Source organism: Sander vitreus, chromosome 15 (genome assembly GCF_031162955.1).
Source record: "Sander vitreus isolate 19-12246 chromosome 15, sanVit1, whole genome shotgun sequence".
In the NCBI taxonomy this organism is placed as follows: domain Eukaryota; kingdom Metazoa; phylum Chordata; class Actinopteri; order Perciformes; family Percidae; genus Sander; species Sander vitreus.
In genome coordinates this window covers 4,935,544-4,960,572 of record NC_135869.1, presented here as the reverse complement: position 1 = coordinate 4,960,572, position 25,029 = coordinate 4,935,544, and the positions used below count along the sequence as shown (strand labels likewise).

At 41.5% G+C, this 25,029-nt stretch overlaps 1 protein-coding gene across 2 annotated transcripts in view; it reads right to left on the bottom strand.

The window, feature by feature from the left end:
• Positions 1-18,445, bottom strand: part of pdxdc1 (pyridoxal-dependent decarboxylase domain containing 1) — a 47,020-nt gene extending 28,575 nt beyond the window's left edge. Inside the window, exons 1-13 of one of the 2 annotated variants that reach the window (XM_078269848.1) lie at positions 18,217-18,445; positions 11,694-11,770; positions 11,310-11,378; positions 9,166-9,249; positions 8,043-8,192; positions 6,200-6,389; positions 5,491-5,559; positions 5,322-5,400; positions 5,102-5,186; positions 4,314-4,362; positions 2,622-2,723; positions 1,464-1,589; positions 700-750 (exon numbers count right to left, since the gene is read on the bottom strand). In XM_078269848.1, coding sequence (XP_078125974.1) covers positions 700-750; positions 1,464-1,589; positions 2,622-2,723; positions 4,314-4,362; positions 5,102-5,186; positions 5,322-5,400; positions 5,491-5,559; positions 6,200-6,389; positions 8,043-8,192; positions 9,166-9,249; positions 11,310-11,378; positions 11,694-11,770 — 1,131 coding nt within the window. In that variant the 5' untranslated portion in view covers positions 18,217-18,445. The remainder of the gene's footprint in view (positions 1-699; positions 751-1,463; positions 1,590-2,621; positions 2,724-4,313; positions 4,363-5,101; positions 5,187-5,321; positions 5,401-5,490; positions 5,560-6,199; positions 6,390-8,042; positions 8,193-9,165; positions 9,250-11,309; positions 11,379-11,693; positions 11,771-18,216) is intronic. The other variant, XM_078269849.1, reaches the window with a different exon arrangement.
• Between the last annotated feature and the right edge of the window lie 6,584 nt (positions 18,446-25,029).

The window sequence follows — 25,029 nt, the reverse complement described above, 5'->3', positions numbered from 1 at the left end:
AGTGATCTCAACATACTTTACATCCTTAGTTTTCCTAACACCAACATAATATTTAAAAATATTCTAGCATATATTAATATACGTTCTGTTGTAGCTACTACTGTAGATATGATACGAGTATAATATTAGAGTGACTGAGCCTCTTTGGATAACAGAGAAGTCCCAGCATTACATCCATTGACAATAGTTCACCACAATGAAACAAGAGGCCAAAAACAGATTATTTATCCAGATTATTTCCTCTGCCAAGGAACTGATGTTTTTACTTCTGTCTGTCTGTCTGTCTGTCTGTCTGTAGTATCACACAATAACTACTGGGCCAGTAGCATGGGCCACGGAGGACTACGTTTTGGAGCGGGTCTGAATCACCGGGCGGACACACAAAATTATCAGAAAGGCAGGGCAGCATGTAGTGGGCAGCGCTGTGAATAGATGACTGCAGCACTAGGACATTAAACGCTCAGGCATAAGGCAAAGATAAAGCTGTACAGGAAAAATCACTTTTGGGATATTTTGGTTAGAAAACAGTAAGTGCACAGATTGTTATTTTTTACAGCGGGGTATCTCTGACTTGGTACTTTCGTCCTGCTTCCTGATTGTGCGTGTTCTCACAAAAACTCACTAAATATCTGTTCACTTTTTTTTTGGGGGTAAACATTGTGTCATTCATTTCTGGCAGGACATTAAGAGAACACCTACCGATGTTTTGATGGAGGTCATAGCTTTTAGCTTCTGCAGGAGCTGCTGGCTCTAGAGGGGACAGAGATAAAAGGAGAATGACCAACCATATGTACCAAAGAAAAGACTATGATTGTATTGCCTAACTCCATAATAAAACACTTATACACTTGTATAATATCCACTTCAGAATGTCAGCAGTAGGCAGGATTACTCATGACTCGTTTATTTATTTCCACGTCTTTCATTTATAAGTTTGCATTCACAGAACCAGAGAATAGACGCCACCTCAGCTTGATTCTGAACATTCCTGTTCAGACAAGCCTTCTACTTTCACACAAACATTTCCCCGAGCTTCTCTCAGACAGGAATCTAAATTGAAAATCTCCAACCTGCTGATTTTTGTTCTACTGTACATTACTTTACCTGTTTGTTACATTACAGTCAAAAAAACAACAGTTTTCATCTATATCTATCAGGGCACCTGCACAGTAGCTCAAAACATAGAACATTAGACCTATCACAATAGCTTTTGTTGAATGCAATGTACGTTGACAGCAAAGAACTACAATAATTTAGAAACTTCAACATGAGCAAAAACAAACAAACTCAAGTTTATTTTTAGTTGACTTTGGCTCCTACAACTTGTTTTGCCACATTTCATTTCTGCCAATATTTGAATTGTTGTTACATTTTAAAAAGGCCTAGTTTGTTGGGAAATACGCTTATGTATCGACAGAAATGTGAAAATGACTGGGGTGTAGAGGGAGTTAAGTGATGCTCACCAGTGCGGTGGCATGTCTGATCTTTTGGACGATTCCATTGTGGCCGAGGTATTGCAGGGAGAGCCAGAGAGGCAGCGCACGCAGCCTGGCCACCGGCTGGCTGCACGTCAATCCTGCTGCCAGAGACTGAGACACAAAACACAGAGCAGGGAATCATTCGGACAGAGACAGAGGAGAACACAATACAACTAAACTCATCTCAATGAAATTAGGAACAAATCTTAACTTGGGTAGTTCAAATAGTTGAAGGACAGGTTAAAGGATAACTACCGTTTTTTTTTTTTCAACCTGGACCCTATTTTCCTATGTTTTAGTGTGTAAGTGACTGATGGGAACAACATTCATTGACATTGGTCCAGTATTAAGCGAGATCGCTGCAGTCGGCAGTCAGCGAAAATGGCTACAATGTAAGTTAATAGGGCAGTTGTGCACCTTCAGTTTACGCCACCAGACTCCATGTAAATAACAGGAATTTTAGCATCGTAAAATACACTTCATTCTAAGTCGACAGAAACAAAAAACTATGAAAAGCCACCTTTCCACTTTTCCTCTCATCACAACTCTAGTTTGGGTTGAAATAAACACATAGTTTACCGATTTACATGTGAAAATATGTATAGGCTCTATACATGCTAAAAGTATTTCTTTTTTAAATGGAGTCTGGTGGGTTTAGCGCTAGCGACCTCAGAGCTGTTTCTGGTTAAACAGAAAGGTCTTAAAGAGGTTTTAAAAAGGTCTATCTCTGAAGGGATCCTTTCATTAATGTTGATAGACACTTAGAATATTAATCTGAGCCTTTCATTGGCAAAACAGCACTTTTAGTGGACCACATTGACGATGCACATTTGCCCCATAGGGTTACATTGCAGCCTGGTGTGCGGCTGCCGGTTACAACGTTCGCGCTTAATACTGCACCAGTTTCAAAGATTGTTGTTCCTATCAGTCTCTTACACACAAACACATAGGAAAATAGGGTCCAGGTTGAAAAAAAAACCTGTAGTTACCCTTTAAATCAGTCTGAGTTAGACTGGAAGCAGAAAATTACATTTCCTCAGCTGGGATCAGGACCAAGAGGACAACGACAAACTGACACAAAAACTACCAGAAACATGGATCGCTCTGTGTTGAATCAATTTGTATGAAATGCTATGAGCCCACCAGTGCTGGGTCTTCATGTCTGTAGAGGGTGACAGCAGTGACAGCAGGCAGTCCCAGCCACTGACCTGGTGTCAGTGTCATGCTGTCACTTCTGGTGGCTGCCTGCAGGGGAAAGAACAACGAACACAGATCAACACACGTCACAAGAGAAAGTCAACCTAAGACGGCATTTCCTGGGTGTCTGGCTTCTATTATCAAAATGAGGAGAGATAATTAACACTGGGAGGGATAGCTTCAATGTGTGTAATAGAGGACAAAATGCACAGTTGATGTCCCAAAGTTCAACCAAAGCTAAAACTTGTCAAATCAAGTAGGTATGATCCAAAGTTAGTCAAAGTGATACCACGCTTGGTGTAACTGCACTCAGTATTTTTACTTGGACTTTGTATTGTATTGCGTTACTGCCATACTACTCAGACATCACATTGCACACTGCAACTGTTTACTGACTCTATATCGGACCTGTATTTTTGGTAGACCCTTTACTGTATTTTGTATGTCTATATTTCCCATTTTTTTATGTGTAACTTTATGTTGTCCGCACGTTTATGCTTTGTCTTGGCTACGTCGTCGTTGCACATGAGAATTGTTCTCAATCGGCCTACCTGGTTAAATAAAGGTTAAAAAAAAAAACATTGGGACTTTGGAAGATCCCCACTTTGTTTGTCTAACACAGACTGAAGAATCCTCATGTTAGCTTCAGCTGAACTTTAGACTGCATCTTTAAACAGAACGAGGACTGTGGATTTTGTTGCTCATCATTTGCATTGAAATGGTTTTTCAGAAGGGATCTGAGGCCAGTAGTGACAGGACCAACAATTACCACCAATAACAATTTAAATGCACATATGGGCATGTCAGTGCTATTTGAACATAGAACCTATCCTTTAATACAAATTAAAGTGGCCATATTATGCTCATTTTCAGGTTCATAATTGTATTTTGAGGTTGTTCCAGAATAGTTTTACATGGTTTAATTTTCAAAAGACACCATATTTTTGTTGTACTGCACATTGCTGCAGCTCCTCTTTTCACCCCGTGTTGAGCTCTCTGTTTTAGCTACAGAGTGATGCATCGCACTTCTGTACCATCTTTGTTGTCAGTCGCACATGCGCAGTAGCTAGGAAAGGATTACATGAGCTAGCTAGCCGTTTCTGCAACTTCGGTCAGTACGAGGCAGGATTAGCCGGGAGACTTCTTCTAAACGAGGGCGCACTTCCAACTTTGCGTGGAATACCTGCAGAACAGGGACATGTAAGTAGTTCTATACAATTTATTTTGTAGATTAGGGTGAATTTGTGTGTGTTGTAGCAGTGTTTTGCCATTGAGAACGAGCTAGCATGCTAGCACAAGCATGCTAACGGTTAGCCCCCCAGGCCCCTCGTTTCAGCTAGTTACGTAGAAAGCCGTGCAGATTTTGACCAGCTCACCCGGAGACTGAAGGCAGGACACATTCAGAAACCGTATCTCACTCAAAACGGCATAGATGTTTTTTTTCCCCAAGTTTGTATGCGTGTGGAAGCACCAGAGACACAAAATAACCCCCCAAATCCCAGAAAAAGTGATTTTTTTTTCATAATATGGGCACTTTAAGGATATTTATAATTAAGAAACAATAAAAAATAAAGGATACATAGTATATAATGAAAATAAATACAAATAAAAAATGAGAGTATTTGAACATTACCATACCATGATAGCAGAGGTGACCTGAGCCAGTGCCAGAGTTGCCAGGTTGACCCTAAAGAAGAACAGTAAGAGTTAACATTACAGCAGGGACAACAGGGACTTCATGCTATACTGGAGTCATGGCTGAAAACATTAAGGTCATCATCTCTAGTCGCAAAATACATTTCTCAAGGGGATGCTGCATGTTTATAAAAAATAAAAAAAAACTAGTTAGAAAGTACCATATTCCCTTCCCTATGACATTGTTGGTATGAATGATGAATTCTGGAAGGACTGATTAATGTTCAAAAAACACTTTATTTCTCTCCTCCTGCCCATGGCTGCTGCTGCACTGTATTTCCCCCTCTGTCTGAGACGCTCTGCTGGAGCACGGTCTCTTTAAGCCCCCTCCCGAAAAAAGCCCAGTCTGCTGTGATTGGTCAGTTTCCAGATCTCCGAGTCTCCGCATCTGTGCTCTGCTGCCTGTATACAGTCCGTTTCACGAGTATTTAGCTGGCCTTTGTACTGTGAAAAATCACCAATAAAGGCTTTTTAAACCGAAAACTACATAACCGGACATGTTCCAGCAGTAATGCGATACAAAATTAGAGAGAAATTAGCAGGCCGCTAGCGGGTTTTTCTCGTCTCCCCCCTGCAACACCCACCGCCGCAGCCTAAACGCACTACCCCCATTCAAAATGAACAGGAGGACCTGCGTTTTCACCGGACCGTCTCACGGCCGACGGCATGAATGCAGCGTAATAGGTCTCCTTTAAGACCGTGTATTGCAGAGAGTAAAAGAATTGGGTCACCCCTCCACATGGAGCCACATGCTGTACTGATCACACACGTCCTTCAGACGAGCCAACTTGTCCGTATGTCCTGCCCCAGGGGTTCCTGCGAGGAAAAAAAAAAAAAAACACAGTCTCATAAGGAACTGATCTGCTTTTTTTTGACAATTGTCAACTCCTGTAATGTACCACCTGTGTACACGGAGAAAAGAACAACGTTTGAACTGTGATTTTCTTTCACCTGCGTTGACAATCAACAGCAGAGGAAGCTTCCCAGCTTCTATGTCCTCTTTGATCAGTGTGTCCAACAGGGCCACGTCCTGACAGGGACACACAGGAGATCAGTCCAGCAAATGATGGTTAACTATCTCAAAGTGTCCTGACAGTGTTTTTCATTTGGATTCTCCTACCATTTGGTGTTGGGATCCAAAGATGGTGTTGCACGGGACTGTGCACAGACTGGAGAGAGGCAGGCCGAGCTAATGACACAGAGACGGACATTCAAATAGTTTTATAGTACCAATATACTACAAAATACTCTGTATGACTATATATGGTAATACTGAATACTGATATCCCACACATTATGCGGGCATACACTATACTCTTAAAGTCATAGATTTGCCAGTGCACACTATACAATACTAGATGTTAGAGGCCGAGATATATATATATATATATATATATATATATATATATATATATATATATATATATATATATATATATAGGCCGATATATCAGAATATCGGATTTTGAAATCACCAAATATTTGTATCGATACCAGCCTTAAAAATCCTTTATCGGTCGGGCTCTAGTAGACGTGCCACCAAATATAGATATTAATGAAATACCTTTCTTTGCTGAGATTCAAGAGAACCTGTCTCCAGGTAAAAAAGGAGCCCTGGATGGCATTCTCTTGTTTTTAAAGCCCCTTTGTGTAGAATTTGAATATTTCTAAACCCCCAGTAGTGGTACAGGATTGGAATTGGCCAATGTTTCTATGAACAAAAGCTTATTCTCATTTGAGGAATATCCCCTAGAAGTGTTCCCAGCCAGGGGCTGTAATATTATCCTGTACTGTATGTGCCGTGTGAGTCTGTGTTGCAGCCTTCCTACCTGGCTGCACAGATGCTGTCCCAGGCCCGGCCGGCCCGAGGCACTCTGGTAGATGACTGGCTGTTTGGTGCTGAGGACTGCATAGCCCTCAGAGGCATATTCTTCATAACGGGCATTAATGACCAGCCGACACACTTTGACCAGGCCGTCCCTGTCATCCTCATGGAAGTAGGCTGAACCGTTCTCATACCTGAAGGACACAATAGAGATAGAGTGCTGTACAGCAGAAAGCAACGAGGCTCCGCCAACATGTTGAGTCGCTCAAAGTTATGACGACCAAAGGGTAAAACTGTATATTACTTGTTACTTTTCTAATATTAAATAAAGATAAGACCTAGATTTATTAAACTGGCCAAAATAATCTGATACGATGATTTCTGGATGAGATTTATGATGAATTTATGATGTTGTATTTTATGAATAAAAATGAAAACAATGTTGGTGGGCGGGGGGGGGGGGTCTAATTGCAATTTTTCTGCCAGATATTGCAATTACGATTTGTGTTTTTTTTCTTAAAAGTTTAGCTAAAGTTCAATATTCACTATGTTACAGATGAAACATGTCATGGAGCATTATAACATGGGACACCATCAAAACTGCTCTATATTCTTATGCAAGGATGAGAACAACTACTTTTTGCACTTTACATCCCACTCCATGTGTACTTGTCTTGATATTATGTCTTATTTGTATATTTGTATTTTTGTATATTATGCTGATATGTGCCTATATGTATATTGTTGTCTCTATTGTACAGTAGGGCTGTGTGTTGGCAAGAATCTGGCGATACGATACGTATCACGATACATGGGTCACGATTCAATATATTGCAATATATTTCGATACTGTGCGTAAGGTGATATATTGGGATTTTTTTTTTAAGTATAATTTTAGAAAAACTCATATTTAACAAAAGACATGATGTGCATAAAAGTCAAAGAAGTTTACTTTAGGTAAACAATTCAGTACACAGAAAATCAAACTGCCAGTTTGGGATTGTGGTTCCCAGGTTCTTAGTGAGCTAATGTTTATATGCTAAAGTAGGCCAAAGTTCAGCCGTAGCTACGTTGTTAGCTTCTAGCAAAAAGTCAGGCACTGCTAGGCACTGTTAGGCAAGGACACTAGTGGTGGGTCTCAGCATAGCCATCTAGTGGTAGGGGGTTTAAACACAACATAAACGTGAACCACTGTCTTACATGAATATTTTTGCAGGTAAACAAAAAAAAATTGATATTGTGTTTTTGAAAATCGATATAGTATTGCTAAATAAAATATTGCGATACTTAAGTGTATCAATGTTTTCTTACACCCCTATTGTACAGTATGTGTCTATATTACTATTTGTCTACTGAATGTTTACTACTACTACGTCTATTTGTTGAATGTATAGAGTTAACACCTACCAAAGTCAAATTCCTTGTGTATGTAAGTATACTTGTCCAATAAAACTGATTCTGATATGAATTGCCAGCAATAAGTGTTTTTCTTTTAATAAGAATGGAACATTAAACAGTCAAATACATAACATTTATCACATAAGCTAAAGTTATAATAATAAAAAAAAGATAAAATTACATTTCAACAGCAGCATCTACATATTGCACCTTCTACCATCATGTTAAATAAAGTAATAAATTATATTATAATAATATTATTAACATTATTCTAGCATTTCTTATGAAAAAAACAGTAAATGTAAAAATAAAAAAGGAATAAAAAGTGTTAAACCAAACGTCACACCAAACGATCGTTCGACTAATCGTTCAGCCTTACAACAGACCACACACACACACACACACACACACACACACACACACACACACAGCTGGTGAAGTGATCCTACCTGAACAGTCTGCAGAGCCACAGTGTGGTGTCAGAGAGGATCCGAGTGGTCAGCTTCCGCAGCCTCTCTCGGTCCAACACGGAGATGTATGCTGCCAGGCTGTGACCCAGCAGGGCCATGTGACCCTGTTCCCCCACATTCTGCATCCTACTGGAAACGGAAAAAGAGCAGCTTCATCATACACTGCATACTGACGCCCCTCTAGTTCCTCCATCCTTCACTTATTTCCATGAAGGAGTATATGTTCTCTGATTTCAGTAAAACTAAAAACAGCTTTAGCTGTAACAGTTCTCCTCCCAGTGTTTCTTACATCCTTCTGCTAATCCAGACATTCAGACTGTTTGATATAAGCAGCTTCTCTAGATTATGCACCATGCACGTATTGTAAAAGAATGTGTTTTTATGATCAGGGATCCAGCTATGTCTCCGTCATGACTTTAAACCATAAAGTACTAAATAATCACAAACATTAGAAATTGCATCATCTTACTCAAAGTTACCAATAGTTCTTTACTTATTAGCAGTGGTGGAATGTAACTAAGTACATTTACTCCAGTACTATACATAAGTCCAAATGCTGAGGTATTTGTACTTTACTTTTTTAATGCCACTTTCTACTCCTACTCCGCTACATTTCAGAGAGAAATATTGTACTTTTTACTCCACTACATTCATCTGACAGCTTTAGTTACTAGTTACTTTACACATTAAGATTTCTGCACACAAAACACATGTAGTTTATAAAATCTGATGTTTTATTCTAAATGAAACTAGCCAACAATATAACGACCTACAAGTCCAGCTGAAATGATTAGACCATTAAACACAACAACTGTTTGGATCCTTTACACTTTCTACAACGGGAGGAGAGTTCTTTACTTTTAATACTTTAACTACATTTTCCTGATGATACTTAAAAGACTTTTACTTAAGTTACATTTTCAATGCAGGACTTTTACTGTAACAGAGTATTTTTACAGTGTGGTATTAGTAATTTTTCTGAAGTAAAGGATCTGAATACTTCTTCCACTGCTGGTTATTTGGTTATAGATGTGGATTCAACATGATGGAGAAACGAAAATTGTGTCCAAACACCAAACGTTTCACTGATGAGTTGACTTACTGTTGGCTTGGCTTGTCCTCTTCCTCCTCCTCATCATGAATGAGGTTGTGAACTAGATGCAGTATGGTGGCAACATCCTGACCACTGCGCAGGAGAGCAAAGGAACAAGTGATCAGCTTCAGCTCTTCAGAAAAAAAACTTCAAACCCCACGCCCATAATATCAACACTACGTACGAAATGTCACTGACAACCTCTCCTCTCTCACTAAATGTACCTATCCAGTGTCTCCCCTCGGTCTGTGGAAGACTTAGGAGTCGGCCCTGGCTGATTATGGGGCCGTTTTTTGGCAGTTTGCAGATGATCTGTATCAGCGTTTTATTTGCCCGATAACCAATAAAGTTAATGAATTAAAAAGTGGTCTACTTTGGCTCGGCTACAGCTCTGTGACTGTCCCTCTGCTTCGGTTTCACTCACCACTGACTTAATGTCCCCCCCACACACACACACAACACTATCTGACTCTCTCTTACTGGCTATCATGTTGAAAGTTTCTCATTTATTAAATCATTGCTTAAAGCATTTAAACTAAGGTTTGTGTTGGAGTTCGTAACATTCCAAAATCTTAATTTTGACTTAAAGATTTTCATTTTCACTTTAAATGCATATCGGTTTCATTAACTACTAACGATCGGTATCGGCGTGGAAAAAAACAGTATCGGTCGATCCCTTCTTAGGAGCACGCGTTTTATAAAAAAAACTGCAATTTCCCATCATTTTGGACTATTATCAATATCTGTGTCTAAAATGTTGGTAAGGTTAGAGCAGATAATAAATAAATAACATTTAAAAAGCTAAAAGACAAAACTTGCTAAAGAAGTCCATTGGGGACCAACTGTAATCAGTAGATCTGAGAAGAGTAATTCAGTTACATTCATTCGGTTTAGGTGGTGCCCAAAAACGGCTCGGGTACTATAAGCATTATAATGGTAGGGGACACCCTGCTGTCCACACTTACACATACTTGCTAAATGAGCTTCAAATAGCCAGGAGAGCCATCCAATTCTCCACTGACGCCAATGTAAACTGCCCCACAAAAATGCCGTGAGGAAAACAGAAGCTTCAAAGTTTTAAAATTGCTGTATTGCTCACGTTTGACACTGCGAACTAATATTTCACAGCAGTGTGTTCAGAACAGTCTGTGAAACATCCTCTCATTAATGGTGCATTCAATTGTGAGAAAATGAGGTGCAGTTGAAAGTTTAGGAAAAGCTAGTAAGTGGCCATTGTGACTTTAAGTTGATACCGCTTTATACCATACGATACAACTTTATTGTCAGTCAGGGCTGACATTCTTTTTGCATCCCTGGGTAGCTGAATATTAGAAAGAGGACATAGACATACATACAGACATACATAAGATGAATAACACCCAAAAAAAAACATACATGAAACATTACCACAAATGACATAACACACACAAGTAAAGGAAACAAAGCATACTTGTGTAACAGCAGAAAATCAACATACACACAGACTGTGAACTGGATTTAATGCAGCTGGTTTAATAATAGGATAGATTGATGTATGAAAGACTTTTTAAGTCTGTTGTGATTGAAAGAATGAACTCTAAAGTTGTGACTGCTCTCTGCTATAAATATGACGGAAAAATACATTTTCTTGGCAGACTTGAGAAAACTACAGGTACTCTGTGGAGGTTTTGACCTCTTGTAATCGTTCATTGGACGATTCAATACACATGCCTGCTAACAGTTTGATGTTATCCCACTCATCGTCTGATAAAAAGATGCTATTGTTTTGTATTATGGAAATCAAAGGATTTTAGTGTTTTTGGAAGCTAAAGGTCGAGGTATTGGCTTCAGCTGCTTTGATTTTGAAGTCCTTTGAAGTACATTGCCCTTTAAATGTCATAAAAAAACAAAAATTAAAGACCCAGGCCCTATTTTAACGATCTAAGCGCACGGCGCCGGTGGATTTGCTATTTAAGCGACGTGGCCGCTGGACGGGAAATTGACAACTGTGTCTGTCTTTAACTAGCAAAGACACTTGCGTCGGGTGCAAGATAGGGCCCCAAATGTAACACATAAGATCGGCAGGGAAATGTCTACCATTATGTGACTCTAGACTAATGGAATAATCCATGTGACTGCCGTAATTGAGCTGAATCCTTTATGATGCGTCTTACTCTCCCTGCAGGGGTCCGGGGATGCTGGCTCTGCTCAGGCGCCACCTCTCTGCTCCTGCCTCCGGCTCTCTGAACAGACGCACAGCACAAAAACACAAGAGATCTCAAGATGCTCCAACTGTTCATCATATCAACATCACATTCATGTGCTCATTGGTTAGAAATCCAACCTAACATACCCGTGATCTTAAAGAGTGTCAGTGTTTGGAGAAAGGCGAGACATTCAACTAAACGAGGCAGAGAGTCCCCACACCCCCCACCATTTACTAACGTCATAGGATCATCAGGAAGTCCTTAATGTACCTTGTGGTCATGTTCCCAGCTGTCAGATTGTATACACCTTTTCTAAATTAGAGGAATAAGTACAATGGTGTCGTATCTCACCTCTGTCCGTCTCCCAGGATTCTCATGGCGTCACTCAGATTCCTGCCCACTTGAGCCAACGTACGGTCCACCATCATCTAAAGTGTGTGTGTGTGTGTGTGTGTGTGTGTGTGTGTGTGTGTGTGGGGAGCAAGTTAACGAGAAGACAATATTAGGACAATTTACTGTATTTGTGTAATACAGAATTTACACAGTGTGCATGCACACAATTCAAATCTAGAGTGTGGTCCAGACCTACACAGTCGGTGAAGTGTCTGAGATAACTTCTGTTATGATTTGATGACACTATGAATTCAATTAAATTGAATACATATGTTGATACAGTGATACTGTATTCACAGCATACATTCACATGTAAAAACGAGGGCTGTCAATTTAACTATTTATTTGCGTGTTTGTCCACGAGTAATTGAGATTAATCACAAATGAATTGCACATTTTCTATCTACCGTCAAAATCTCACCACAAAACAATAATAAATATTGTCCAGAAACCCTCGTAGCATTGTTTCCGTTTTCTGGTAAATCTGTCGAACATGTCATAAGACATATTTAAATCTCTCCGGTCACAGGTAGCTACGCCGTCGCGGCCCTTTCGGAGTTCTGCGTCGAGGTTGAACGCGTTTCACCGCCAGAACACTAGGGGGTGTGTGGTTTCCGGAGGGTCAATCGCGAAACTCTGCCATTTCCGACGAAAGAGAGAGTGCCAGTTTATGTTATGTTAGCAAGCAAACTTTAGCACAACCGCCCACAAAGTACTGCTTGCTGGCGAAGTGCTAATTTCAAAACGTTACGGACATATAGACACTTTACAAACGGATAACCCCGTCATTGCAACCAAAATATGTCTGAGTTTATATGTCAGCTTATGTCATGTTAGCATGTTGCTACTCCCCACAGTAGAATGCTTGAAACACTATCAACACACAGGACGAGTTGACCAATCACAGTCCTTGCGGTCTGCATCGCCTCGACGCAAAGTTAACATTTTTTGGAGGTGCGCGTCGTGCGACGGTGGAGGGCTCGGAGGGGCTACGCCGTCAATTCGACGCAGAAGCATAAAAACAGCCTTTACTCAATGTCCCTCCCACAGCACCATCTGATTGGTTACGCGTCGCGAGTAATAGCCAATCAACACCACTGAAGGCTGCTGTGCCACAGATTCAAAGCGGCTCCGGTAAACCAGTAGAGCGGTTTCGAGGCAGCAGATATTACTGAAGTTGCAATAAAGATCACAATCCTCTACAGTGAAGACCCAGTGTCTCCGCTGGCAACAGGAAAACACATCACAGAAGGAAATCAGTAGTTACTGGATGTTCAGTTTCATGAGTAAGAGAGCTGCAAGGAGAGGAAGAGGGAGTGAGACCGCAACGGTATGCAGGCAAGAGACGGTACGTGTCCACAGTGGGAGGGATCGTCCCACTTCCCAACATCGGACGCTTGACGGACTCGCTACTAGCTACAAGCGTTCTTAAGCAAGCAAAGGAAAGAGGCTCCACCCTCCTACAACCTGATAGCTGCACCTGATTGGACGAACGCTTTTACTTGTGGGCTGTCTGCTCCCGGATTTCAAAACAGAGCACCATGGCAGCTCTTTTGGTATATTTTGCTTATTTTACCAAAAACAGTCAAAATACTTCTGTTGGTTTATAAATCACTGAACGGTTTATTTCTGATATTCTGTTACATTCTGAACCATACAGACCTTCCAGGTGGTCTGGGTCAGAACTAAACATGATTCCCCAGCAGATTACTCTCATGCGGGGAAGTGGAAAGTCAGGACAGGAGATCCAGCAACATTTTGCAAACTATATCTATATCACTTCAAGGAGAGGATCTGTTGCCCATGTCTGAGAAAACTGCAAAGTAGAGACTTTTCAGGTGATTCCCAAGGGTGTTTCCCAGTGTACATCTGCATATTCCAGGCATAAGTGGACTGTGCATCACATGCTGCCTATATTTTTAAGATTATGTTTTGGGCATTTTAGGCCTTTATTTGGATAGGACAGCTTAGACTTGAAAGGGGAGAGCGAGGGGGGAATGACATGCAGCAAAGGGCCTCGGGTTGGAGTCGAACCCGCGGCCGCTGCGTCGAGGAGTAAACCTCTATATATATGGGTGCCCGCTCTACCAGGTGAGCTAACCAGGCGCCCGCTGCCCATATTTTGATACCATGTTTGGTATGGTATTGTCTGAAGGGACAGCGCCCTAGAAGACACCAAGAAGACCAAAAGAGCTCATTGTGGACTTCAGGAAGTCTAAAGCTGGCACACACACACACCCCAGAGGACGCTTCTTTACTGCGGCAGTCACCCTACTGAACTCTTGCTCTGCATCCCGGTGACAATTAACCTACTAACCCCCCCCCCCACACGGACAATTTGCACTACCCTATCCCACCCATACGGTTCTATTTATTTATTTACAAATGTACGTACTGTAATTACACCTATACATAGCCAGATTCTACCGCTCTTCATACTCTTCATCCTGCACATACATTTTTTCTTACTACTCTTATATTAACACACTGCACATAGCTGTACTATACTGTACATATCTGTCTATATGGTTCATACAGAATATCCGTAGTTACTGTTTTTCTTATTATATAGTCTGCTAATACACTGCATATATCTATATTACTCTTACTACTATAATACTGTCACTGCTACTACATTGCACATATCTGTACATGTTGTTCATACATTGTTCATATTACATAGCCATATTTATCCTGCTCTTATAACACTGCAATATATTTGTCTTGTCTATGCACCACCTGTCTATACTTTGTATATCACATTGCACTTTTCTGCTTTTTTTTGCACTTCTGGTTAGACGCAGACTGCATTTCGTTGTCTTTGTACTTGTACTCTGCACAATGACAATAAAGTTGAATCTAATCTAATCTAGACATGCAACCAGACATTCATCCAGTCATGTGAGGACCTGGAATTGTAAAGAAAGGCTAATTGCTGGGCCCATCTCTTCCATACATCCTGTATCGCAGAAGGTTTGTCACAAAGCATATGACTGAGGAGAAAACATGGCTCGCTGTTGCTTTCTCCTTTTGACTTGGACACTGCCAAAGTGAGCAACCCAATGTAGGCTTGCGAGGGGGGGGGTCACATCCAAGTCTTCCCAACTGTCCCCATACAGTTCAAGTGGGGAGAGTGAGGACCTTAATAACCTTCCCTGTTGGGAAGGTAACGTGTCCACTCTTGGAGGCTGGGAGAGAGAACAGAATCTATCTGCTGGTGGTTGAGAGACAAAAAAAGGAAAAGGTAAACCCAAAAATGCTCCGAAAGGAGAGAGGAGGCTTCTGGAGGAGAGAGAGGAAACACTGGTGTATCATCCTATGCGGAAGTCTTTTATCAAGTGGCATGACAGAAATGCCACACCTCCTTTTTATTCCTTTCTTATCTTTATAACTGTCAACATACACGGAAAAAAGAAAGCATCAGAGTCACGCACATACAGGTGAAGCAGTTTTTGTTGGAGGCATAATGTAACTTAGTTTTTTGTTTGGTTTATATAGCACGCTGGTGACACGAATGCTTACACAGTTTTGTGTGTGACCACTGGATGGAGCATTGCCACAGGAAATGCTTATAGGTAGGCTAATCGACAGCCACCGGTGTGTGTGTGGTAAAGCAAACAGGTTTTTTTTACAGTGTCAGAGTGGCGTGTCGGTGGTATTGTTTGATTAGTGTTTAACTGGAAAGCAGAGTGAAACTTACCTGAAATGAAATGGACTTAACTGAACTATACCGGTGGTATAGAATGGAATTTGGCGAGAAGTAAAATGTAAGTATGTAGCGTACATTTACAAGACCAAAACAGATTCAGTTTAGTTCAGTTACAATACCAGTTAGTCTTGGAGATGAAAGAGATTCTCAGAGAACGTCTGCTGTAAATTGTACAAGCCAAAAGCAACCCTCAGATATTTTTATAATGCACCAGGTTCATGTTTACATTAAGAACTGACCCCCAAAAAGTTTGTTTAAAGTGCTCATATTATGCTTTTTGGCTTTTTCCCCCCTTTCCTTTATCGTGTTATATATCTTTTTTGTCCACGTTATAGGTTTACAAAGTGAAAAAGCCCAAAGTCCACCCCCAAAGGGACTTACCATCTCCAACAGAAAACACTGTTCACAAACTGCTCCAAACGGAGTAGGGAATCAGAACTTTAGGTCAACACTTTCTCCATAAGGATTTAGATTATCAGTCATAATGTCTAAACCATCTGAGGTAGACTGACCCCGAGCTACGTGGTTGCGAAATGAAAGTTTCTGCTCCTGGAGAAGCTAGAAGTCCGTATGAAATCAACCTTGTTTTATGAAAAACATGTTTTATCCGCGACCTTATGGAGAAAAGCTACACTACCCACAAGCGCGTAACAGCAACGTCTCTGATTGGTCCAACTCGCTGTTACCAGAGAAACGTTTGCCGTACCCGCGAAACCGCGAATGGCTAGTGCGAGCTTCTACCATTGAAGTCTCCGATTGTTTCTGTACACGGTCTTGTACCTTTTGCCTTTTTCAAAAATGTTTTTTTACTTTGAGAGTGTTCATTTACAATCCGAACCACATCGTCGTAGGTGACTTCAGGCAGGTTGCGGAGAGACTTGGTGCAGCAGTATCTATCGGGCTCCGCCATTGTAAAAAGCTAAACCGGTAGAGCCGTATCCCCACTCAGAGACATTCTTCCGGTCTTCAATCGTTACGTGACATAGGCCTATTGTAGTCCAGCCTTTACTTCCGCGACGAACGTGCGTCACTTTGTAACACACGTTATAATGCTCGCCTAGCGATGTTTGGAGTTTAATTGGAGGGAGATTATTTCAACGCAGCTCTAACTGCCAGGTGTAAACACACATACTCAGAGCTGTCCACTTGTGATCATTCAGGACGGATCCAAATACCAGGTCAGAACAGGGCCTTGGACTCAATAAGTCACACTATTTTTCAATCTAATTTGGCTTTTTTAGAAGGTAGATTAGCCTAACATTATTTCACAATTACAAACCTCAACTCTTCCCTTAGCGCCAAAATAAAGTCTTTATCACAGTCACAGTTTCAGGCATGGCAGGGAAGAATACAGCAGAGCATTCAGATGGGTGTGGACACATACGCATATTCACTGTGTGTTTACTTTGGACAACTGCTGCACACAGACCAACAATACACAGTTTGTTTTAATAAGGCAAGGTCCAACTTAAATTCAAATGTCTGTAAAATACAGTCAAATGTACTGTATTTTATTACAGTACCAACTATTTCTAAGTCATGACAACAAAACTGTCGGCGCGGCCACACGATACAAGCCTTCCGTGATCACGCACGTTTGTCTCTGAATTAAAGGCTGGACTACAATAGAGCTGTTTGGAGCGGTTTGTGAACAGTGTTTTCTGTTGGAGATGGTAAGTCCCTTTGGGGTGGACTTTGGGCTTTTTCACTTTGTAAACCTATAACGTGGACAAAAAAGACACACATATATCACAATAAAGGAAAGGGAAAAAGCATAATATGAGCACTTTAAGTATTGTGGTGCTGCAGAGACCTCCCAGCCTACAAATCTTATCCTACAGACTAAAAACTCCTCGCAAAAATCACACTATAATCATTTTAATTCTTTTAATATTTTTCAATGAAAATGAGAGTAATGATACAAAAATGATCATTCCCTCCAATATATCGTGAATCATACTGCAATCGCAATATCAGTCAAAATAATCGCAATTAGATATTTTTCTCATATCGTCCAGCCCCGGATCGTCTTATAAGGAGAGATGCACACCCCCTAATATCTAACGTTACTTGGTGTACGTGGCCTAGCCTGACAGGAGGGTCAGAGGAGGATCCTGTGTGACTGTTAACGAGCATCAGGCTGCCTGCAGCGGGCTATCAGCGACTGCAGCCGCGCTGTGACGCTGGAAATACACGTTTCGTGGAGCTTCCTCCCAGCCAAAAGGTCGCACAGCCCCAGGGAACAGCAGTGTGGCGGACACACAGGGATAGCTAGATACAGACACAGCTTTGCACAGTCCCAGGGTACAGCAGTGTGTAGCGGACACACAGGGCTAGCTAAATACAGACACAGCTTCGCACAGTCCCAGGGTACAGCAGTGTGTAGCGGACACACAGGGCTAGCTAAATACAGACACAGCTTCGCACAGTCCCAGGGTACAGCAGTGTGTAGCGGACACACAGGGCTAGCTAAATACAGACACAGCTTCGCACAGTCCCAGGGTACAGCAGTGTGTAGCGGACACACAGGGCTAGCTAAATACAGACACAGCTTCACACAGTCCCAGGGTACAGCAGTGTGTAGCGGACACACAGGGCTAGCTAAATACAGACACAGCTTCACACAGTCCCAGGGTACAGCAGTGTGTAGCGGACACACAGGGCTAGCTAGATACAGACACAGCTTTGCACAGCCTCACACAGCCCCAGAGAACAGCAGTGTGTGGCAGACACAGGGCTAGCTAGATACAGACACAGCTTCACCGAGCTTACCTTGAGTGCAGCGCCCACAGCGGGCAGCCAGCCTGGCCGGGTCTGCTGAATCTGTGGTAACGAACAGTGTCGGCGTCCCTTCCAGACGTCTTCGGGAAAGCGTGCTGAAAATGTTGAATTGGATTCGTATTTACTGTTCTGACTTCTTTCTGTACTCCGTAGACTGAACCGGACAGTGTACTTCCGGGATGGGCGCGAGACGTGCGTTCCACGCTGGCAGCGTCGACGTCACGCTCTGTCACAGAACTGGCCAGTCAGCTGCTGCTGCTGATGACGACGGCGGAGTTCTCTTTTAATTATTAATGTATAGCTCAAACGTGCTACTGTAATATTAGTACAGGCATTATGCAACATGACCCCACACAATTTGCAACAGAAACTCTTTAAACTAATCTAGTCTCACAAAAGTCTCCTCTATAACTTATAAAAACGTCCTAAGAAATCCAAATGGTGGAAAGTATTGAAAAATTAAAAGAATCTGTGGAAGTTTCATGGAGATATCTGTTAGTAAAAATATTTCTCCTATTCACCTGCAGTGGCTCCCCTTAAAGGAGAATTCCGGTCAATTTCAACACGTAGCTCTGTTGTTTGGAAATTTGGAGTGCTGGCAGTAGCAAAAAAAACGAAAACAATCAGTGCTGCCTACACCGTGTTATCCAAGCCCCCAGGAAGAGCGCCATGTCTAAAAGCCACCATGGGCTTAACGGATAACGGTGGTACTGCACCCCATGGCCCAGAAAGACTTTTCACATAGACTTTGCATGGCGAAAGAAACGCCTATATTTCAGCGGATCATTTGTTTCGGGGTATATCAACTTACTAGCCCGAACAATTAAAGGGTCCTTGTTTAAAACATCACGTTTTTAACATTTTTAACATTCACTAGTAGCGAATCCAGAATTATTAAATTAGGCATGATGAACGCTCATAATGGATGCGAGCAGAGCTCACTGCGCCGGCCCGCTCACAGGTCACGTAGCTAGCTGTAATAATGGATATAGCTAATGGTTGTAATTCACCATGTGTTCTATTAATACGTCCATGGTTATGATACATCCGAGGGATGTATGTATGCTGTAAAGCCTGTTAGCTACGTGGATGTAACGTCATTAGCATTTCCCAAACTGGCGGGCTATTGACTAGCTAGCTAGTTGCTAACATCAGAGGTAGCTAGCATGGCTGTATTAAGATCTATAGCTACATAGCTAGCTATATGCCTACATAACGTTACTACAGACATAGTGATTACATCGCCTTGGTTCTCTCTTATGATACATCCGAGGGCATTACATGCTGTAAAGCTTGTAACGTGGATGAGAGCTGAAGCCATGGATGAGCTTTGTTCACGAAACTGCAAGCGAACTGCTAGCGCTAGTTATTAGCTAGCTAGCTAGCTAGTAGCACGACATAATTATTAAATCTCCTTGGTTGTCTAGCTAAATACATCTATCGTTTATTTAGCTAAGCATGTAAACGATCGGGAACAACGAAAACACAATGTTTAACGTTAGTGAATATTATAGAGTTCATGAGTTCATGAGTTCGCCACTTGTAAGAGACACGAGAGAGAAGCTCATGAACGAGCATGTTGCTACCGGTTGCTAAGACAACACAAACAAATTGTTGCTAGTGCGCGTGTCCATCGTGACGTCATGGGCCAACAATGCGGAAGATCCGAACTCCATGTTTGCTTTATGCGCTTTTGAGCACTCTCATTGGAATGTACGGGGCTTCCCGCCGAACACTGTATCCAGTTCTCTTAATACATCCGTGGTGTTATCCCCCTGCTAGCGTTAGCACCCAACAGGGCACGTTTTAAACGTGTTTTTAGCCTCTAAACATGTTTGAAATGTCATTACAAGTGCCTACCCATGTGCAGTGATTCCTTCCGAGGGAACACAGCGAATCTGACTGCAGTAGATGTGACAGAAAGGCATAAAAGTTGTGTTAATCCAGTGCACATGCCTCTGTTTATTTCCTGTTTTCCGGTCAAGTCCACACTAGTCGATTGTCGAACTCATACAATCCAATAGTCCAGTCAAATTTGCAGTGTTCCCTCGGAATGAATCACTACACATGGGTAGGCACTTGTAATGACATTTCGAGCATGTTTAGAGGCTAAAAACACGTTTAAAACTTGCCCTGTTTAAGCCTGTTGGGTGCTAACGTTAGCACGGGGATAACACGGTGTAGGCAGCACCGATTGTTTTAGTTTTTCTCGCTACTGACAGAACTCCGAACTTACAAACAACAGAGCTACGTGTTGAAATCGACCGGAATTCTCCTTTAACATGGGCTGCAATGGGAAATTGGCATCACCAATTTTTGTATTTCTCAATACTTTCCACCACTTGGATCTCTTAGGACTATTCATAAGTTATAGAAGAGACTTTTATGAGTAGGCCTACTAAACATTTGTCAGATATTCTGTTGTAATTTGTGGGAGATTAACGCCTTTTTTCTCACAAAATGCTTGTACTAAATGTGAATCCGAACATATGGTCAAAGTGTCTGACGTTCCCTGTTTGATTGAGTTTTTGAGAGTAACGTTAGTTAGTTAGTTGGTTAGTTGGTTAGTTGGGTTTCATCAAATAGAGACAACTCCCTCGGAGATTAGGCTGTAGTTTTTATTACAATATTCATTAACTGTTTAAATTCACAAACCTCAGTCAAATAGTTAAAATTAGCTCCACCTCAACCATACTATACTGTAATTTACACATTATTGCATCTGTAACAATAATAATCCAGTAAATAACCACGGGGCCCAATTTTCTGCATAACTTTACTCTTAATACTAGTACAGTTTACTAATAATATGTACTTTTACTTAAGTGGCATTTTCAATGCAGGACATTACCTGTAAGGTATTTTAATATTGCAGTGATGGATCTGAATACTTCCTCCACCTCTGTCCTTTGATGGAATTGAATGTTAAACTGGGATGGATGGATATTCATATATTAATTATACATCATGTTTGAATGTTAAACATACCTGGAAGGCTCAGTGGATCCTTAAGGTGAACTCTATCTGTGGATGGCTAGTGGCTATCCAGATGCAGGAGCCACACAGAGCACATGGAGGCAGCATGACTTCATTCATCTCTCTGCGGTCTACTGGCGTAGTTATGGATGACTTGTTCTTTTCAGATGAGACTTCACAGAGCGATTTGATTGAGTTCACCAGAGCAGACACATCCAAATTCCAAAGAAAGGCCCAGCCCAGCAGGTGACTCTGAACAAACACGCCAGTCAGTGATCCACAGATACAGCTGCTGTATCAGAAATAATAACAATAGGTTGTGAGATGATCAAACCTTTTGTGAGGTTACAGTAATGTGTAATGTGTAATCTCGCAACAACATCCTTTTATGTCTAAGGACAGATTTACAAGTTGTGATCCTTGAAAAATGTTAAATGATATTCAGACTAAAGGTGAGGACGAGGGGCCTACTTCAGGTGTGTGTGACTTAAGTCTGTAACATCCAAGACTGTACGAATAATAGTGCTGCACATGTGTCACAATCATATGCCAGAAACAAAGAGTGCACAGTTGGATACAGTTCACTTGTTGATCAGACAGAAGGTTCTCTGCAGGGTTTTGTAAAGCGTGAAATAAAAGAAGTGGCTGCATAACAGCTGTGAATACCTTCTCCTCATTACCATTGGGATGGAGTAGTCCCAACTTGTTGCTCCCATGGGTAGTAATGTATCCATTTCAACCTTCAACAAGTGGAATGCTCTGGCACTTCCTGCAGCAGGTTACAACATGCAAGCGTTGAGAGCTGGTAGATAGTGCTGTTTGATATCTGGATTCATGTGGCTGGTGAGACTTTATTTCATGGGCCTCGTAGTTCCCTATCATTTCCCTAAAAGGAACTGACATGCCATTCAGAGGTGTAGTCTACGTGATACGCAGGTATACGCAGTATACCCACTAAGAAAGCTCCAGGATTTCCATATACCCACTTAAAAATGCCCGATGACACGCAACAACATACTTTCCATTATATTTTTGATATATTTTGAACTGTCATCTGTGTTTTTCTTCTTCACGTAAGCTAAATAAAGGTATTTCCACCGTAAATTGGTGCATTAAAGTGTATCCAAATACAGGAAATGAAGTCGTTGATGCTCAAAACTTCCCTGGGGTATGATATGCCATTTATACAAGAACATTTGCACAAACAAGGAATGTATCCTCTGCATTTAAAGGTGCTGTTGGTAGGATTTCGAAGATCCAGGACTTAGCCAAAAAATTTGAACATCGACAACTTCTCAATCCCTCCCCCCCTTTCTGCTAAAGCCCAAAACGGTCTCCTAAGCCCCTCCCCCCACAAGGGAGAATGAATGCGTGTGCCTGAGCAGTGTTTGACACACAGTTAGACACCCCCCCCCTGGCCCTGATTGGTGCATCTGAACAGGTAGCGGTGGGTTTTTGCAAATCACACTACAGGCTGTAGGTGGTGCCAGAGGAGCCAGATATTTTTTTTAAATGACCTGCGTCATGTAGTTCTACTGGAACATAGGGTCAGTTTCAGCAAATATGACAGAAAGTTAGTTTTATAAGTCTTACCTACTGCACCTTTAACACATTGTAACTAATTAGGAGCAGTGGGCAGCCATAGTCCAGCGCCCGACTTATCAAGGCCAGGCAGGGGTTACCCATACTGTTCTCAACAGTCAAAACAAGTCTCACATGTTGCACATGTTCATCAATGTCTCTAGAAAAGATGTCATCCAGGTAGACCAACACAAACCTGTTATCTACGCAAGGGGCGCAAAGATTTGTCCGTCTTCTCAGGGGAGAAAAAAATCCCCTCCCTCAGAGAGGGTTTAGGACGGAGGAGACCTGCAGCTAAAGAGTCTTGGATGTACGGCTCCATGGATTCTTTTTCTGGAACCAGACTGACCATGATTTCTGGAAATATACAATACTGTTGAGTTTTTCAAATTTATTTTTGTGGTGGTTTGAGCAGTACAAGCCGAGTACCATCTAGTTCCATTATATTGGAGAGAAGGCAGACATCGTTGCGTTACGTTTGATATCTCCAACACTGGACAACTCACACCAAAACGATCTAGACTGATGAATAGCACTACACATATAAGGGAAAATATAGATTTTTGATTTTGGGGTGAACTGTCCCTTTAAGCTGTCAAAAAAAAATGTAGCAGAGTAAAATATATAAAATATGTATCTCTAAAGTGTAGTGCAGTACAAGTATAAAGTAACAGAAAATGGAACTACTTCAGCATGAGTCCTACCTAATGATCTACCTTATTGCCAGGCTGTGAAGGGGGCCCTGGACTGGAAGGTCATTACTTTTGGCAGAAGGAATGTGTAAATGTCGTGGCAATCTGTCTGTCGCATTCTGAAGTAAAGGTGACATTTTTTGGCGAGGTGAGAGTACTCGAGGACAGCTCATTGAGTGTTTCAAACGGAAAACAGACTGTGAGTAGAGACTGTGGCCTGATGGTGGCGCTAGAGCAAAAGTCAGGGAGTCACCAAACACATTAGGCTTAATCCTCTGGGGATCATGATTGTTTGCAGCACGCGTCAAACCCTCGCCGATTTTAATCCGGCCCGCATATCAATTTAGGTTCACAAATTCTTTTTTGGCCCACCTAGTTTTTGTCGCTTTTTCCGACGTTTTTGGCGCTTTCTTCAATGTTATTGCCATTTTTCTTTCAGCGTTTTTGTTGCTTTTTTAGACAATTTTGTTGCTTTTTTGGGCGTTTTTGTTGCTTTCATCCACCTTTTTTTGCCGCTTTTTTCAACATTTTTGTCGTTTTGTCTATGACGGCTGAGGTACTTTTTTGCGTAAGTGAGAGTGCTATATGAGACATGCAATAATACAGTCAAATATTAGACTTTTTTCTCTTAAATAAAAGCATGTCAGTAAACTCTACATGTCTGGCCCTTGATGTGATACATTTTCCAGTGTGGCCCTTAGTGAAGTTGAGTTGGACACTCCTGGGGTCTCATTTATAAACTTGAAAAAATAAAAAAAATAAAATATTTATAAACGGGGCTGAAAATGTGCGTACGCCACTTCCCACGCAAAGGTTGTGATTTATAAAAAACAAAACTTGACGGGAGAATGTGCGGTCCTCCACGCAAACTCTGACCCATGCGTGCGCACATTTTGGAGACAAAATAGGAATTGGCGACTCAGATGGTGAGGTGGTGAACTGAAGTCAGACTGCAGAAAGTAAATGGGAATAACGATTACTCGTAATATTTTCAAGTATTGATGCCTCACGCACATTTTTTCACTCCATATCATCCACCTTACCATGAAGATTAAATCCAGCAGTGTTATTTGCCCTTGTACTGAGTGATAATTGTTATAATACATAAACACCTCCAACTCAAATCTAAAATAAAAATGTGTTATTAATGATTAATCGCCGCTGTCTCGCCGTCACATTGTCCGCTACGGAGCGCAGGAGGAGGACATGGCCCGACTGCATGGAATACAGGATAGCATCAAATACCCTAGCATTAGATAACGGCAGAACACAGTGTAAATAACTATCTGTCTTTAAAACTGTGCATATATCATCAAATGTCAAAGTCTGGAAATACAGCTGTTAAGCTCTTGCGCAATCGTTACCCTTAATGTCCTCGTTATCAGGCGCTGCAAGCATATCACTCCGCCCAAGTAGCAGAAGTAGCAGTGCTTCGTCTTTCTGAGAATATAGTTCCCAGTATGTATACGGTTAGAAGACGGCCGTGTCTCATGTGACCTTGTTATTGGTACACGCTGTGACTATACAAATCACAACATGTAAACAGGAACATGTT